At 42.3% G+C, this 16,992-nt stretch overlaps 1 protein-coding gene across 2 annotated transcripts in view; it reads right to left on the reverse strand.

The window, feature by feature from the left end:
- Positions 1-16,401, reverse strand: part of RCL1 (RNA terminal phosphate cyclase like 1) — a 110,356-nt gene extending 93,955 nt beyond the window's left edge. Inside the window, exons 1-7 of one of the 2 annotated variants that reach the window (XM_005296915.4) lie at positions 16,208-16,401; positions 14,339-14,620; positions 13,538-13,631; positions 9,384-9,499; positions 8,889-9,011; positions 6,759-6,923; positions 954-4,522 (exon numbers count right to left, since the gene is read on the reverse strand). In XM_005296915.4, coding sequence (XP_005296972.1) covers positions 4,421-4,522; positions 6,759-6,923; positions 8,889-9,011; positions 9,384-9,499; positions 13,538-13,631; positions 14,339-14,620; positions 16,208-16,300 — 975 coding nt within the window. In that variant the 5' untranslated portion in view covers positions 16,301-16,401 and the 3' untranslated portion in view covers positions 954-4,420. Of the gene's footprint in view, positions 1-953; positions 4,523-6,758; positions 6,924-8,888; positions 9,012-9,383; positions 9,500-13,537; positions 13,632-14,338; positions 14,621-16,207 lie in introns of those variants that run through there. The other variant, XM_042850641.2, reaches the window with a different exon arrangement.
- Between the last annotated feature and the right edge of the window lie 591 nt (positions 16,402-16,992).

Raw genomic sequence — 16,992 nt, forward strand, 5'->3', positions numbered from 1 at the left:
CATTGTCACAAGATAAATCACAAATAGATAAAATCTGAAGATCCTAGTATCAGTGGTGTTACCAGTAACAGTAACCCAATGCACCATTCTGCCCCCCTGGAATTAATTTAACAGGCAATGGAAAACTGAAACTTTGCTTATGATCATGGTAAGGATTTTGTTCCTCACCTGGTGAGCTTTCACAAAATGGCTTAGGCAAATGGTGACCAGTCACTTTGAACAGTGCAGAAAATTCATCTGGAAAACTTAATCCAAAAACCTATTCAATGAAAGGGAAAATAGCTTGACAGCTATAAGAGATTTAGGCACACGAGTGCAGAGCATACCAGACTTAATATTCAAAGCCATGAATTTGAAATGTGAGGTCAAAAAAAAGGCCAAGGTAACTCTGGCTACATTCCTAGCCCACAAGGAGATCATTCTCTATAAGGATCTGTTCCCCCTATTAGCAGAGTGATACAGTGAGAGTTCAGAAGAGCTACTGAATTACAAGGGAAGAAAGTAGGGTCAGATCTACAAAGGCACATTGGCTCCTGACTTCCACTGAAGTCAATGGAAATTAAGAGTACCAGTGCCTTTCTGGGGCTGGCCCTAGATATTACGTCTAGTTGGAATACTCCAGCAGTAGCAGCATGTAGATCTAATTGCCTGAAGGAAGACTAATCATTTGGGCTTGTACTCCTAGGAGTAATGGAATGTAATTCAGAAGAGTCAAGTTTAGAATGAAAAATTTGCTTCTGAGATCAACGAGGCTATAGCCTGGCCTCTTAACATAAGAGGCCATCCTTACTTGAGATGCTTGATTAGAAAAAGCATACTAAAAACTAGAAAGCATACTAAAGAAAATGGATTAGATATCTTATTTTCATGAATACAGTGAATCCTGAACATTGACACTATACAATAGTCAATGAGGGGCTCTGGTCATCTTAAATTTCAGTCGCACACAGCACTACAATAAAACGATTTATTACAGAAAATTAAATCTCGTTTCCAAACCAGTGGGGGAGAATCTTGCCACAAGAGTATTCAAGCTTCTTTGATTAAACATGTTAGCTATGTTTTGTCAAGCTATCTTGAAGCCTTTATTTATCCACATTTAAAGTTACAAAACTGACCTTTTTGCTATTTCACTCCACTAAGTTACAACATGAACAAAATTCTGACTACCTAGTTGCACCTAGAAGAGTCCCACTGGAAACAAAACCACATTTGGTGTGGTAGAGTGTAACTTTAATCCTCAATTAATGAGGTTATAGAGCAGAGATTAAAACAGTAGGGTAATAGTCTCTCCCAGAAAATTAATAGAGATGAGTACATTGCATATTTTGGTGGTAAGGAACCAGCCTCATTACCATTCCACACTGGACTTCGATGGCTGAGGTCAACAGCCCTCTGAAAGCTTGGCTCTTTCAAATACCAAGCAGTCCAGATTTTTGTAGCTACTGCTAGTCTTTACAAGGAACTCATACCCATTTTTTCAGCTTTACAGACTCTGCTGATTTCATTTCCCTCAATCCCACTTCTTCAGAAACTGGTCAGCAAGATCTAGGTACAGAAATCAATGTAATCTTCACATCCAGATAGTTAAACTTATGGACCTGGTATAACTGGCAGCAGAGCATGCTGCTGAGGGCATCACTCCTCTCTGGTATTGATCCAACAAACAGGTCATCTACTAGTAGTGCCAGCATAGTTAAAATACTTTACAGTAGGGTTTTTACTCCAAAGTATTAACGCCACCAGTACTGACACATTCCAAGAAAAGCATCTGAGGAATTTGGAAAGATTTTCGTTTGTTGTAAGTGTAAGGCTATTGAGGTAGATACTGTTCAGTTTGGGTCCTTTTCTAAACAAAAAAAAGGATGACACAAAAATTTTGCAGACACCAGCCTTTATGTCCTTGGAGACACCTCTAGACATACACATATTCCTTGGAGACTTTGGACAGTTCCCTTAGCATTCCCATACAAAACCTGGATTTGTTCTATACTTCCATTTGACACCAGCATTACTGGGGTTTCTGGACCATTTCCAGACAAAAAGCAACAGTTCTCCCCACCTTTGCACTAGCCTAAATACAAATTTCTTCACTTTCCATAAGAACAGGATATTGGCTGCTCTTTCTCAGATGGTCCTGAGGTTTTTATCAGAAGTGTGTTCTGTCCTTCACATGCCTGCAACAACCTCAGGGCTTAGATACCAGAGCAACAGGCACCTGCAGATGGAACTTCAGTTTTCTGTAGGATACAGGATTAACTGTGTTTAGGAGATGAATTAGTGCATAGCTAGGTCATTTCTCATAGTGTGTGGTCATTCTGAGGGGGAAGTTAGTGATAAGAGAAATTACATGCCCTTTTGCAATCTTTCCCTCACTGTATTCCACTGACACTACACAGCTACAACAGGTTTTTACAGTATTGGAGAATATACTCTTATGTTCTCTGCAGCTTTTAGCTAGAGCCCACTCAGAGCTGTTATCTTCTCTCAGTAAGGGACTGCTAGAGGGATCACAAGTGTTTAGCCTGGTGTACTGGGGACCTAAAATTAGAATGTGCCACTAAAGTTGTTTCTGTATCTCAACCATATCAGAAACACAGATCAGCCCCCTCATGCTAGTAGCTGACAGACATTTCAATGAAGTTCCAGCAAATGTTTTTGAAGCTTGACTGTTCTCACCCCTAAATTTCCATCCATAAGGCTTCTGTAGTACTTAAGAGCATTTCTTCTTTTATGGTTCTCTATAACCAAGCATGTGACTAGCCTGCTCCTCACAGAACATGGAGAGAAAGGCCCAGATTATGCTGGCCACCGGGGGAGGAGAGGGGGACCAGAGAAGAAGTGGTTGCAGTTCCGTTTCTGGCACTAGTTCTGTCCAACACTGGCCCCTGCATGCCTTAGAACAGACTAGGGGCCACTCCAAGGTACAACTACTGCCTGTGGCCATCCACCAGCAAAGAAAAGCCAAATCACAGTAGTTCTTCAAACTTGCTCCCTTCACTCTGCACCCGCCTACAGAGGGATTGCAGAGGAAGCTGACCAGCAATGCTAGTTCTGCACCAGCCTGGGTATTCTGTAGGCTGAGGAAATCTGGCTGCTTTCCAGCCACTTAAGCAATGCAAAGGGGTTAGTAAGCAGTAGAGAATGTGACTCAAGAAGTATATACAAACTAATACTTTGCTGCTTCGCTGTAAAATGAGAAAATATCTAGGCATTTCTACTTTGGTATCAGGGAGGGTCAGTCCTACACTGAAACAGCCCAGATACATAGAGGCTGTGTACACAGGTGAAAAAACTATTGAACACAATTAGGAAAGCTTAATAGCAGTTTTGAATTGCAAAGACCATTATGGCAAAACTCTGGAAATATTAAAGAGTTTGACCTTTGCAGAGCTCTAAAGCAGAGGGCTCTTAAGATACCACCTTATATATTGTTACTCTCAGCAGTTAACCACTTGGCATCAATCATTCAGCTGATATTGAAACAGAACTCTTTTCCTTTTAAACTGAGGAAAGCCTGAAATACCATAACAAATCTGAATTATAAATCAATACTATTCAGTCAGTCTTTGGCACTCAGGCTTTCTTCGTTACTGGTATGAAGGAGAGAGCCTGGCTGCAGTACAATCTTATCCTGAAGTTGTTTCCCCCACCCTCAATCTCCCACACCCAAAATATTTATTCACACTGGATCTTTGTAATGCAACCGTAATATTTTAAGTTAACACTAAATGTTAGACAGAAGAATCAGCTTCTCAGTGACCATGCTGCTAGAAATGTGGCTCAAAACCCACTAAGCATTTATACATTTTGTCTCTAAAATGTACATAACTTGACAATCAGAAATAAGTCCTTTGTCTGAAAGCATAAAGTAACATTTTAATCCCTGTAGTAGAGGGGGAAAAAAAACCCCACTGCTTTAATCTGAGCCTCCAAGTTGATATCAGCTTTTGATTTATTGCTATTAATATGATAAAATTGGATTTGAGCGCTTACTATGTCAGCAGTATAGCATGAGTACAATTGTGATCTTTAGTATTTATAGAGCAAGACACGTCCATGTCCATAATAAAAGATTATAGCAGATTCCAACTAGAATCAACCATTTCTCGTAAACATTGTATTTGTGCAGATTTGTTTGTCATACTTTGATTCCTAAAATTAAGAATAAAGGTAAGTTTAAGTAGCAGAAACAACATCCAGTTTCACATTCGGTAACATATGAGAACACCTCTCCTAAAAGGGAACCAAAAATCTAGCAGCACATTTTCAAACAAAATGACAAATGTGTTTCTGGATTACCCTCCTTCCAAAAAACAAACGCAAAAAATAAAGTGCAGCACCCAGAAAAGTAAGTGTCAAGAAAAGAGCCACATTCTTTTCTTTGTAATAAAAGTACTTGGCCTCAGTCTTAACAGTACTATATTGTGTCCATCATTTTGGGTTCCTCATCATCTCGGTGTACCAATGAGTTTAAATTAAAGAGACCTGTGTTTACGCAGCTTTGAAGAGAGTCTGCAGTCTGCAACAGGAGAAAACAACATTAATTCTACACAAGTAAATACTGAGATTCTAATTTTGCACCTTGTGCTTTCACGGTCAGTTGCCTAGCTCCCTTTAATTGTCTGCATCTCACACTCAAGAGGCAAATTTCAATGTAATGCATAAGGATTTGCCTGTGACTAATAGGAATGGTAATTTAGCTTATTAAAAATGTATCCCCTTGAAATTTAGGAAATCTTATGACTGTACTAAGCTTTTATTCATCTTGTATGGAAAGAGAGCCTAAAGAGAAATATACATACAGTAACTCCTCACTTAAAATCATCCCCGTTAACATGGTTTCATTGTTACATTGCTGATCAATTAGAGAACATGCGCATTTAAGTTGCGCGATGCTCCCTTATAATGTTGTTTGGCAGCCGCCTGCTTTGTCAACTGCTTACAGAAAGAGCAGCCCTTTGGAGCTAGCTGGTGGGGGGTTGGAACTAGGGTGGACGGCAGCCCCCCCCCCCCCATCAGCTCCCTGCTCCCCCTAAGTTCCCTGTGCGGCAGCCGCCCAGCAGGCTATCAATTGCCGGTCAGTTCAGCTGTCCCTCCCCACACTGTGGTGTGCTGCTCCTGCCCTCTGCCTTGGAGCTGCTCCCAGGAGCCTCCTGCTTGCTGTGCCGGGGAGGAGTGGGGGGGGGCGCTGTCAGGGTGTCCCCTTCCCCCACTTCTGCCCCCCATCTCCACAGAGCAGTGGGGACACAACAGGGCTCAGGATGACAAGACTCGGGATGAGGGAGGGAGCTTGCTGGCAGCAGCTGCTGTCTCAACTTGCTGATCTACTTAAAAAGGCAGTGTACTTAGAGTGGGGTCAGCGTATTTAAAGGGCAATGTGTCTCTCTCTCACACACAGTGTGTGTCTCTGCCATGCTGTCTCCCCTCCCACCATTCCTGCTGCCTTGTAGAGTGTGAGGCTACATTAACAACGTGTGAACCCTTGAGGGCTCAGCCGAGTGCTAGTTCATCATTTAGCCGTAAGGCATTCCCTGGGAAATATCCCACCCTCTGACTCCACCACCTCAAACAAGCTTCACAATCATCATTGCTGTGTACAGTATTAAATTGTTTGTTTACAACTTATACGTGTGTGTGTGTGTGTGTGGTGTCTATATATATATATATATATGTGACAGAGAGAGAGAGAGAGAGAGTGTGTGTGTGTCTTGTCTGGCGAAAAATATTTCCCTGGAACCTAACACCCTCCATTTACATTAATTCTTATGGGGAAATTAGATTTGCTTAAAGTAGCATTTTTCAGGAACATAACTACAGCATTAAGCGAGGAACTACTGTAATCCTATTCTAAGTTACCTCAGATGCAGGTGAACCTGTGTAAATAAATATCTTGATCAAAAGGATGTCTTAATTTTGACCCCATTCAACTATCCAAGTGGGGAAAAACCCTTCGGTTTCTTTTATGTCTGTGAGACCACCATTACTAACATTTAAATCATGTTTTGTAATCCAAAACCACCTACACTGAAACCTCAGTGTTTTATTAAAGGTATTTTGCAATTCCCATTCTCTTATCACAGGCTGCATTTTTCTTAGGTTTGATTACTTGTAGGTTTCCATTACTGAGAACATTATGCTCATTTTTACTGGAAACTCATTTTCACCTCCTATAATATAAAATTCAAAATTTAATTATAGAATCAGTTTTATAATAAGTGTTTGCTCCAGCATACTTGCGGCAGATAAAATTACTTGCGAGTAGGTTAAGTATATGAATATTTAATGCATTAGGGTTGAATTATCAGGTTGTAAAGTGCATTTGGATTTGTACTTGGATGCTATTTGGGGTCTAGGACACAAAAAGGTAGCTTTTTCAGTATCTATGTGGAGGGCAAATAGTTTATGTACAGAATATTTAACTTTAGTCCCAGCTAGTACCTTACTCCATAAGTAGTCCTATTTTAAATCAAAAGGTACTACACCTCTACCCCGATATAACGCGACTCGATATAACATGAATTCGGATATAATGCGGTAAAGCAGTGCTCCGCGTGGTGGAGGGGAGGGGCTGTGCACTCCAGCGGATCAAAGCAAGTTTGATATAACGCGGTTTCACCTATAATGCAGTAAGATTTTTTGGCTCCCGAGGACAGCGTTATATCGGGGTAGAGGTGTACTTCACATGAGCAAAGATGGCAGACTCTGGCCCTAAAACAATTACATGATTTCTATAAATGGATTTATTAAAAACCTACCTGTGGCAAAAACTCCAACACGCCTAAGGAACTGAGACCAGTATGAGCAATGGGATTCTGAACTGACATAGCCTGAAAACTTTGTGATTGTGAAGAGATTTTCACTCTTGATTTAAATGCTTCGAGTTCATTTTTAAAAGCCTCAAAATAACCTTCTTCTTCTGCCTGTAGAAAGAAAAGGTTGTCAATTAAGTATTTATTGCCCTAAACTCAAAACTAGAAGTAAAACTTTGGCTATATAAGTATATACATTACTGGGGGGAAAAAAGCTACACAATGAAGCACAGAAAAGGGAAAACAACAACACCCTAAACTTTAGATGAAAGTCTTGGGGAGAAACCAGTAGCAGCTTTATGAAAAATCAGCTAGGTTTCTTGATTTTTTTTGAAGTGTGTTCTTAATATTTTTGGCTGGGATAATGATAAAAGGCTATTTTCTTGCATCTGAGGAGCGGTGAATAGATCCTAATTTTAAGCCATTCCTCATCCCATCCTAGAAGCTGAAAGGAGAGGGGATTCTCAGTACTGGACTTTTCAGAAGCAAGTCAACACTAGTTAAAGCCGGGGCCCCCATTAATTGACAAGGCACTCTCCCTCCCAAGTGAATCTGCCAGTATGAACAGTCAGACTAAGTACTTTAAATTTTCACAGCAGTGCACAAATTCAGCCCCTATGAGCACTTTAAAGACATCCTTTGATTTGCAGCAATCCAGCCAGGAACAGTACAAACTGCAGAAGTGGGTACAGAGGTGCACTGCAGTGATACAAAAATGCTGTTAAGTGGAAGGCTGTGACAAACACTGACCCAAGTCAGGGTAAACAATGGAGGCCTTGATAACAAGCTAACAGTGACACCAAGTCCTTAAATATGCTTTTTTATTAGTTGTGACTTAGAAATCACTTTGCCTGCTTAGCATCTCTAACTCCTGTTTACAATTAAATCTTGACAACATCAGCTTAGATGGGCTTTTTTGCTAGCGTGTACAATTTAAAACTTACTCAGACAAAAGTGGATTTTGCAGTTAAACTTCACTGATTTCAAATTTATGATGAAATGTGGAGTTCTTGAATTCTTACAATAACATTAGGGTGTGGTTCCCCAACATCAATTCATATTTCAAGAACTCCATCTTTCATTAGTATTCTAGAACACTTAATTTAATATCTGTGAAGCACTTTGGAGCTGTGAACTGCACACACTGTTCAGCAAAAATACTTTTAACTATGATTAAGCAGTTCTGTACTAAGTTCTAATTAAATGTATTACAAATTAATTTTGAACTACTGTGATGGAGTAGTTGCTGGACCAGATGCTAGTTTATTCAACTGGGACCAGAGTTTCTGAAGAAAGTTGCTGACCACACTGCTCATGCAATTCTTCTGGAATAGCATTTTTATTTGGGAGCGTGGTGATGGTGGCAAATGGGGACTGCAATGAATAGGTCCTGTGGAATGCCCTCTCTTTGCCCCCATCCCAAGATTTTAAAATGCCTTCTAGTCATAGCTCTCTGGAGCCTGATACTGTTGCTCCTGGATGGCTATACTGGGTCATTACAGAGGCATAAAAATGTGCCCTTTCCTTAAGAAGGCGCATGAAGGCTCCATTGCACACCATGAGCCCAGCTGCTTGAGAAGCTAATCTAGTCCTGAAGCCTATCTCCCTGGTTAAGCAGTGCAATGGAGACACCTCCTGTCCAGTGTCTATATCTTCTTCTACAGTTAGTTTTTAGAGTACAAAATATTGATTCTGCAGGAACTCTACTCTTTCAGAGAGTACGGGACTAGAGGAAATGGGAGAGTTTTCAACATTCTATATTACTCGTGCATGAAAGAATGTAACATTTATTGTATGATTATAAATGAAGTACACATTGATTTTACGTTCTGTTCCCCTTTTAGACACGCCTACCAGCACAACAAAATTCACAGAGCTTCCATCCTCATGGTTACACTGACCATTATTGCACAAAAGGCTGCCAACAACTCAGCCTTTCCCCTAGAGCCTGGGGCTATTCCCTTAGCACATATTTAGCTTGCAGCTGTCAGGAAGAAATCTCAGCTGCTCTTGAACACTGATCCCTCTCAGATGCTGCAAGAGCTTCTCTAGCATTAAAATGAAATCACGACTTACTTTTGCTCTTTGGAAAAATAGACGAAAACAGCCTCTGGGATCCACATTACAACTTTTAGCCATTTCTATAATAAACTGCATAACAACTGCTTGGTGTGCTACTTGTTCCATCAGAGCTCTTTTCTGGAAACAGAAGTTACAAAGTTACATTTTTAGAGAGACTGTAAGCATGTAACTAAGATTTCAAATGTGTTTTACTTTCATGACCACCAGTTCTCATATCTTACAAGATCAAACTGAAAGTGGAGATGCGCGTGGGGGAGTGGGGGGGGAGGAGGAAGAGAGAAGAGACAGCACTACTGAAGAACAGACATAATGCAAGGTATTATCGAGGTTCCCTCCAGTAAGATAACTGGAAACATGGGGGGGGAGGGGAAGAGAGAAGGAAATAGATAAATCGTTTAATGTGATCTATGTGGATAGTCTTCTGTAGCATTAGCAGGAAAAATGTGTACCATCTCCCAGATTCAAAGCAATTTAAGATTTGCCTAATACCTGTTCTGCTTCTAGGTGAAAACACCATAAGAGGAGATATTTAGCTGTATCTTCACATACAAGGTATGGATGGTCAGACAAAAATCTCTGGCTATCATCCCATCTGCTTAGCATGCCTGGTGAAAAGGAATTAGAAAGTCAAGTGTTACCATAAAAGTACATTGCTTATGGTATTTGAATGGCAATGGAAACCAAATAGTTATTACCTGACCCCATATGATATAGAGTTTTAGGCTATGTTTACACTGCAGACCTTATAGCGGCATAGCTGTACTGCTGCAGCTGCACCCTGTAAGGGCTCCCGTATAGCTACTCTCCTGCCAACATAATTAAACCACCCCTGACGAGCAGCAGTAGCTAGGTTGGCGGCATAGTGCTGTCCCCACCGGCGCTTTTATTGGTGAAACTTTTGTTGGTCAGGGTGTGTGTGTGTGTGTGTGTGGTTTTTTTTTTTTTTACACCCCGACAAACAAAAGTTTTACTGCCAAAAGTGCCAGTGTAGACATAGCATAATGACAAATTCATTACCACTCAATGAAGACGACTAAGGCTAAGTGAGCTAGTCTCATTCCAACTCCTAATTGACATGTGACCAAAATAATAATTGGCACCTTTTTTGCTAGTTTCAACAGAAAGGCCATGATTAAGAGTCCATTAAAGACTGACACTTTCACTTGTAAATGTGGTCTCTATAAAAGGATTGAGGCTAGATGTTTAGAGAAGCTTGCACTGTGTCTTCTGTATCTCTTCAGTGGCTACAGTACTTCAGCTTCTCAACTACCAACATAGCAAAAAAATGAAGACAGAAAGAACAAAATAAATTTCCTGTATAATGCACATAGTTCAATTAAACTCAACATGATCCAAAGATATGAGACAAAAAGAGGTTCATTAACTGAACTTCTGCAACACTAGAAAACCAGGGCATTCCATGTTATCTAGTGCATCAGTTGTCAAACTACAGGCCTTAGACCACTGGATACCTGTGGAACACTTCTTGGTGGGCTACAGAGAGCTAGCTGGCTAACCATATGTTGCTGGCTATTAAAAATTTCATACGATAAAAAAAAGTTTAAGAACTCCTGATAGAGAGAACTGTGGAAAATATTTCTGGATGTATCTGCATGTTAGATGTCTCCTATACTTAAAAATTAAAAGTGAGTTTAGCATTTAAAATTTCTCATTTATTTAGAACTTTTCTTTAGAACACAAGAGCATCAATAAAGGAATATTAGGTTTTATGAATTTCTGTCCAAGGCAACTGAGCTACATGGTATGGGATCAATTCTATAACACTATACAGTAGGTAATTTCTCAACTATAAGAGACTAATCCAGATTTGAAGTCAGAAGTGGAAAAAGGTACTATTAGACAAAGTAATTAATCTACCTCTGATTTATAGATAGGATGTTAAAATGCAGAGACCAAATACAAACAGACCAAAGTGTAAAATGGTATAAACCAGGAGGAGAAATCATCAAGTTGTATTGCTTGCGACTGTCCTAAACAAAGTGGAAAAGCTATATTAAAAACCTTTAAAACCAAAACCACAAGTGAAGTCAGAATACTAAAAAAAAAAAAAGTTTAGAGAATTCTCATTAAGTCCGCAAAGTTTTATATATTTACTTATTTCATTCACAATATTAAGAAATTATGAGATTACAAAACAATTAAGTATTTGAGTCCTAGCAGAGGTCAGTCTAAACACAGATTTGATACTTTACATTCCACCCAGAAAGCCAGTAAGAGATATTTCTGCTAAAATGATTAGTGGGGGAACAGTTAACATTGTTCCTTGTGTGGTCATCCTTGGACTTCAAAGTTATTTCAGTGACATGGAGGCAGGTCAATCACTTCTGTCGGCATATACTGAGACAGCCTCATGCATCACTTCACATTTGCAAGGTTTGTTTTGAAATTAAGAGGACTAGAAACCATTTTTGTTTTTAAAAATATACCATCACGAAGAAAAGCCAGTATGGCATACCAAGTGCCAACTCAACCCCATCCCTGGTTGGATGGGATGATTTCCAACAGGTAATACAACAGCCCCAATACAGCTATGCCCCTACACATACAGGAGCCAATCAATGACTCAGAACAATGGGACACATTCAAGATATTCATCAAAATTTCAGAACACTACATGACAAAGGGCATTTGCGTGCAATGGTTTTGATCACATTTCAATTATAGAGTTAAAGTGACACCTAGTGGATAGTCTGATATACTTGGATAAACTACTCTACACCTGGGTTACTATTAATAGATGGTTATGTGACTAAAAAAGTTATTTTCAGTAGTAAATCCATCATATGTATTAAAACTATTCCTCTTGTGGCTTACATGGCAAAGATGTGTATTAAATACTTAACACCTTTACACACAGGACTTGAAAAATCCATTTAATGCCCAGTAAATAGCGTTCGCTCTGAAGCACGTGTACATGGAGACGGTCTGGCAGTAAGGAGGTTTGAGAAATACTAATAAATTTCCGCAGAATGTAAGCTGATGCAGCTCTTTCTGATTCTGCAAATAAGGCCATCATTGCTAATGCTGCTTATCTCTTTCCCCAAGCAGCAAACAAGGCAGGCAAACTACGGCCCACGGGCCGGATCCGGCCTCTCAGGGCTTTGGATCCAGCCTCTCAGGGCTTTGGATCCAGCCTCTCAGGGCTTTGGATCCAGCCGGATCGCCCCCCGTGGTGCCACGGGCCCCGCGCCACTCTCAGTAGCGGCCAGCCCAACATCCTTGCAGCCCCGGGGCCCTTGCCTCCAGGAACCACCCCCGCAGCTCCCATTGGCTGGGAACGGGGAACCACGGCCAATGGGAGCTTTGGGGGAGGTACCTGGAGGTGCAGCAAGGGAAACGCAAGCAGAGCCCTCTGCCCCCTTCTTCCCCAGGGGCCCAGCGCTTCCTGGTGTGGCGCGGGGCCGGGGACAGGGCAGGCATGCAGGGAGTCCCCTCATACACCCCGCACCCCCCCTGCACCCCAACCCCCTGCTCTGAGCCCCCTCCCGCAGTCTGCACCCCTCCTGCACCCCTGCCCTGAGCCCCCTCCCGCAGTTCACACCCCTCCTGCACCCTAACCCCCTGCCCTCAGGCTCCTCATACACCCTGCACTCCTCCTCTGCCCCAATCCCTTGCCCTGAGCCCCTTCCTGCACACCACACCCCCTCCCACACGCCAACCCCCTGCCCTGCATACAATTTCTCCACCCAGATGTGGCCCTTGGTTAGGGTGACCAGATGTCCCGATTTTATAGGGACAGTCCCGATTTTTGGGTCTTTTTCTTATATAGGCTCCTATTACCCCCCACCCTCTGTCCCGATTTTTCACATGTGCTGTCTGGTCACCCTACCCTTGGTCCAAAAAGTTTGCTCATCCCTGCACTAGAGCTAGTCACAGAAAGGATTCTAAAAGAGGTTAGGAGGAGCATAACAGAACCTCTGATGCCCCAGCTGCAACGAAGTAGTTTTACTGTGGAAGAGAAATCATCTTCCGTCCAAGCAGTGGTGCTCCTTCCATCTTTTGTTTGTTTACAACTAAAGCTTAGTGCTCTCAACAGTATTTTTTAAAAAGTCTTTTTCCCCCAAAGCCGAAATTTTCTTGGACCTGTAGGTGCTTTGTGTTCAACCAGCAAACACAGCTGAAGTCTACAAGAGATTCTAATATCTGAACTAAAATATTAGAATTTAGCTACTTAGCTGCCATTTCTATGGAAGGATATGGAAGGATACACTTTTGATAAGCATTGAGGAAAAAAATGCTTCCCTTTAAAAGAAAAACACTTCAGAATTTACAATATCACTGTTCTAGTATCACTTTTCATGAAGTGTCAGATAAAGTAGACAGAAGCCTCTCTTTCGCTAGGACTTCAGTTATGCTGAGCGCTAAAATAGTGTTTATCTAAAAAGCATTATTGACTGTAGGATTCAATAAACTTCTGCAGCATGCAGCCTCTTACTTGGAAAGGACTATTTTGTTATGACTATCAAAGAAAATCCCAAACCCTGATAGACCAGAAACCTGAAGCTGGATTCTGTTAGCCAGATGCCTCATTTCTAAGTGTTCATTTTATAAAACAATAGAACCTATCTAAACACAATGCATAAAGCTAAAACTACAAAAAGCTGGAAAAGAGAGGTACTTACCAAAATGTCTAATTTTTTGTTCATGTTTCTGCATGAATGATTTGGATTTGTCTTCATCTTCTATTTCTTTTCTTTTCTTTTGATTAATAAAACTCTGGGGAGGGGGGAAAGGGAGAGAGCTTAATCACAGAATCCTTTTCCATGCTATTTTAAACTATGTCATTATGGGAACACCATTTTATTGAATTTCCATTTAAAAAGTAATGCTTCTAGTTGTAGGCCCAAAACCTGCAAACATACTGATGCATATACTTAATTTAACATAGATGAGGTGGTGTCTGGGAAACTGGGCTTTTTGACAATTAACCAGGGTTAAAAAAATGACTCCTAACATCTGGTCCTGGATTATTGCTTGGAATAGCATTGTTATATACCAAAGTATTTAACACGGCAGGTAGCAAGGCACTGAGTCTTTAAAACTCGAGAAATGCCTAACTTTCTTCCCCCTTAGTATTTGTAAGTTTAATATCAAAGTATTAATATGAAGAAGGTAGGATTTGATGCTAACTTTATCATTTGGAGACAACTGCTGTTTTGGATCAATGTAATCTAAGATCCCTGCTAGCAGTACAAAAACATTTCTTATGTTTTGATATCAGTGCAGGACCTACTTTTGGGTGGATTTTAATAAAATAAATGAAAGGATACTCATTTAGCACTTAATCTTGTCATATGGACTGTTCTGGATACAAACGATACTCACAATATTCCAGTGACAAGTGCCATATAAATAACTTGATTTACCTAACAGTTCTATCCCTTATTTTTACCTGCTTTTATGCATGTTGATATGGTTCATACCTTATTAAATACATCCTTGCTAACAGAATCTGTGTTCCACAGATTTTGTGTTTCCCTCTGTATTAGCGCCTCTTCTTTCTGTCTCCATTCTTCCTCCCTCTGTCTCAATTCTGAAGCATCAGTCTGTGCTTTGGCATGTTCCTGATCCAGGGACTCAGAGTTATGCAGTGCTAAACTACCAAGTTTCTGCTGGGCTTCTGCTAAATTCCATTTGCATTCCACAGAGCTCTTCACAAACTCCTTTTGTTTTTGGCAAGCCAATTCAATCCCATGGCCATATATCTGTATGGGGGGTGGTGGAGGGAATAAGATTTGTTTATTTGGAAAAATTGAGAGAATTTAGATAGCACATGCAAACAGATAAGGTTAGTTGCAGAACAGAATTATGAGATGGCAAAGTTGTGAAAAATGAGGTTAAATTCTGAACAGTGACTAAAATTGATATTATACAGTTGGATATTTACTTCAATGGTTTCCACATTAAATTAGCTCAATTTACACATAAAATACATTTTAATAACTCCCAGACTTGCAAACTCAGGGATCATGTATCAGCAGTAACAAAGCTTCTCCAACCAAACTGTAGAAAACAATTTTTATGATGAAGCCTGGGCAAAAATAGGTTCCAACTGGCTCTCTTAGCTGGGCTGGTTCTGCAGTGCTAACAATAGCCAAAACACCAAAATTAACTCTAAATACATATAAATCTGTAATAAGAAAGTGGCATTTTTACAGTGTCTGACCATAACTGGAATTTGAGTTAAATTCCAAACAGATTAATATTCTTTGCTTAAAACGCCTTGTGCAAAGGACAGATATGTAGAAAAATAACCTATTTTACTTAGTTCTCACATAAACATAGGAGGGATTTTTAGTAGATATAAACCCCACTTCAGACAGACACCCAGAAAAAAGTGTATGAATTCCTACATAGCAATCTGCAGTTTCTCATGCTTACTTTGGGCTTTGAAACATGGTAGATCTCCTTTCAAGGAAAGGGGACAAGTTGCTGCTTGCTCAAACTTACCCTAGAATCAAAGGTGAAGAGAATGTCTTGAAAGGAATGAGATATATAGTATTCCAAGGAGTTAACTATGCAGCCTCTCTAGGATTTCCAGTCCCTGCTTGTTCCAAACCCAGACTGTTACCTCTCAAAAAGGAGCCTCATATATCTATACATTGACTTTTTCAACAGAACGGTGACTGAATAAGTTTTTAGACAATTCTGCTGCACATACTTCATTTTGTCAGTCACACCCAGCATGCGATGAAGAATGGGAAAAGGCAGCGTGATACTCAAGTGCTGGCCTGGCGACTGCCGACAAACCCGGCGCTAGCTGAGTGACTGGGGGGCACACACTGGCATAAGGGTAGCCGCACGCTACGGCCACCTCTCCCTGTGGGAAACACTGGGCCTCGTTCAGCTCAAACCACGGGTGTCAGCATCACTTCGCTGCAGAGACTTAACACTTGGTTCCCATCAGGGGCTTCACGTCACACTCGCCGCCAACGAGGGCGAACGGGGCAAACCGCAGCCGGAACGGGTCGCCGGGCAGGATCTAACGGGGGATGGGTTACCGAGCGCCGCAGGGCTCGGCTCGGCTCACCTCATGCGGGCGGAGCTGGGGCTGGAGGAGCCGAGCGGGGTCCACGGCTCCACGCTGAGCAGGGAGCAGCTCTGGCAGGGCCGGGCCCGCAGCAGGCCCATGGGGCTTTGCCAGCTCTGCGACCCCCCGCTGGAAGCGCTGCCCGAGTGCGGGCCAGGCCGAGCGGTTTGGCTTCGTGCTCCTAGGACCGGGCCGGCGGGGCAGCCGGAGTCAGGGCGAGCCCAGCGCGGGGCCCGATCCCGGGAGTGGGGGGAGAACGTACCTGCGGGTCCGGCGGGCGGGGCGCGCAGGGCGGGTCCGGCTCCTGCCCCTCCCCCGCGCGGAGACCCCGGGAGCGCGGCGGCCACAGCGCCATCCCCGCGCAGAGACGCGCGCCACCGGCTCGGCCCCTCCGGCCCCCGCCCGGCTCCTCCCCCCACGCAGGCCCGTTACCAGCCTGGCCGGAAATTAGGCCGAGCGTCACTTCCGGAAACAGAGGGAGGGTGGGGCGCTTCTGTGATCTCATGGCGCACATCACCGCCCGCTGCGAGCCACGCGAGGGAGGAGGCTCCTGGGCCGCTCGTGCTGGAGGAGCGCGGGGGCGGGGCCAGGTTTGTTTTTTAAGCCGCGTTGGGAACTGGACTAGAGTGAAGCGATGCCGCCGCGGCGCGAGGCTGAGGAAGCCCTGCGTATGTCTGGGGCTCGCGGCTCTGGAGCCTTTGGAAAAAGGAGGAAATTGCCCAACGAAAACCCCCAATAAGATAAACGTGACTCCGCTTGGTGTCGTTAGAATTCATAGCAAAAGTCCCGTAGACAATCCGATCTCCTCCATCCGTTTGTCTGCCCATTCAGCGGGGATGTGTGTATCTCATCGCTCCCCAATACAGCTTTAGAGTTTGCTTCTAATCATCACTGTCCACAAAATAAACTTGGGATAGTTTGCAGATATCTCCACTAGTGTATCCAGTGCGCACAAACGGGTAACTTTGCAAGGTTATTGTAATCCATCATTAATTACATTATTTTTATTAACATCTTTGTCCTAGCAGAACATATCGATTTAAGCAT

This window comes from Chrysemys picta, chromosome 6, assembly GCF_011386835.1.
Source record: "Chrysemys picta bellii isolate R12L10 chromosome 6, ASM1138683v2, whole genome shotgun sequence".
Taxonomy (NCBI): Eukaryota; Metazoa; Chordata; order Testudines; family Emydidae; genus Chrysemys; species Chrysemys picta.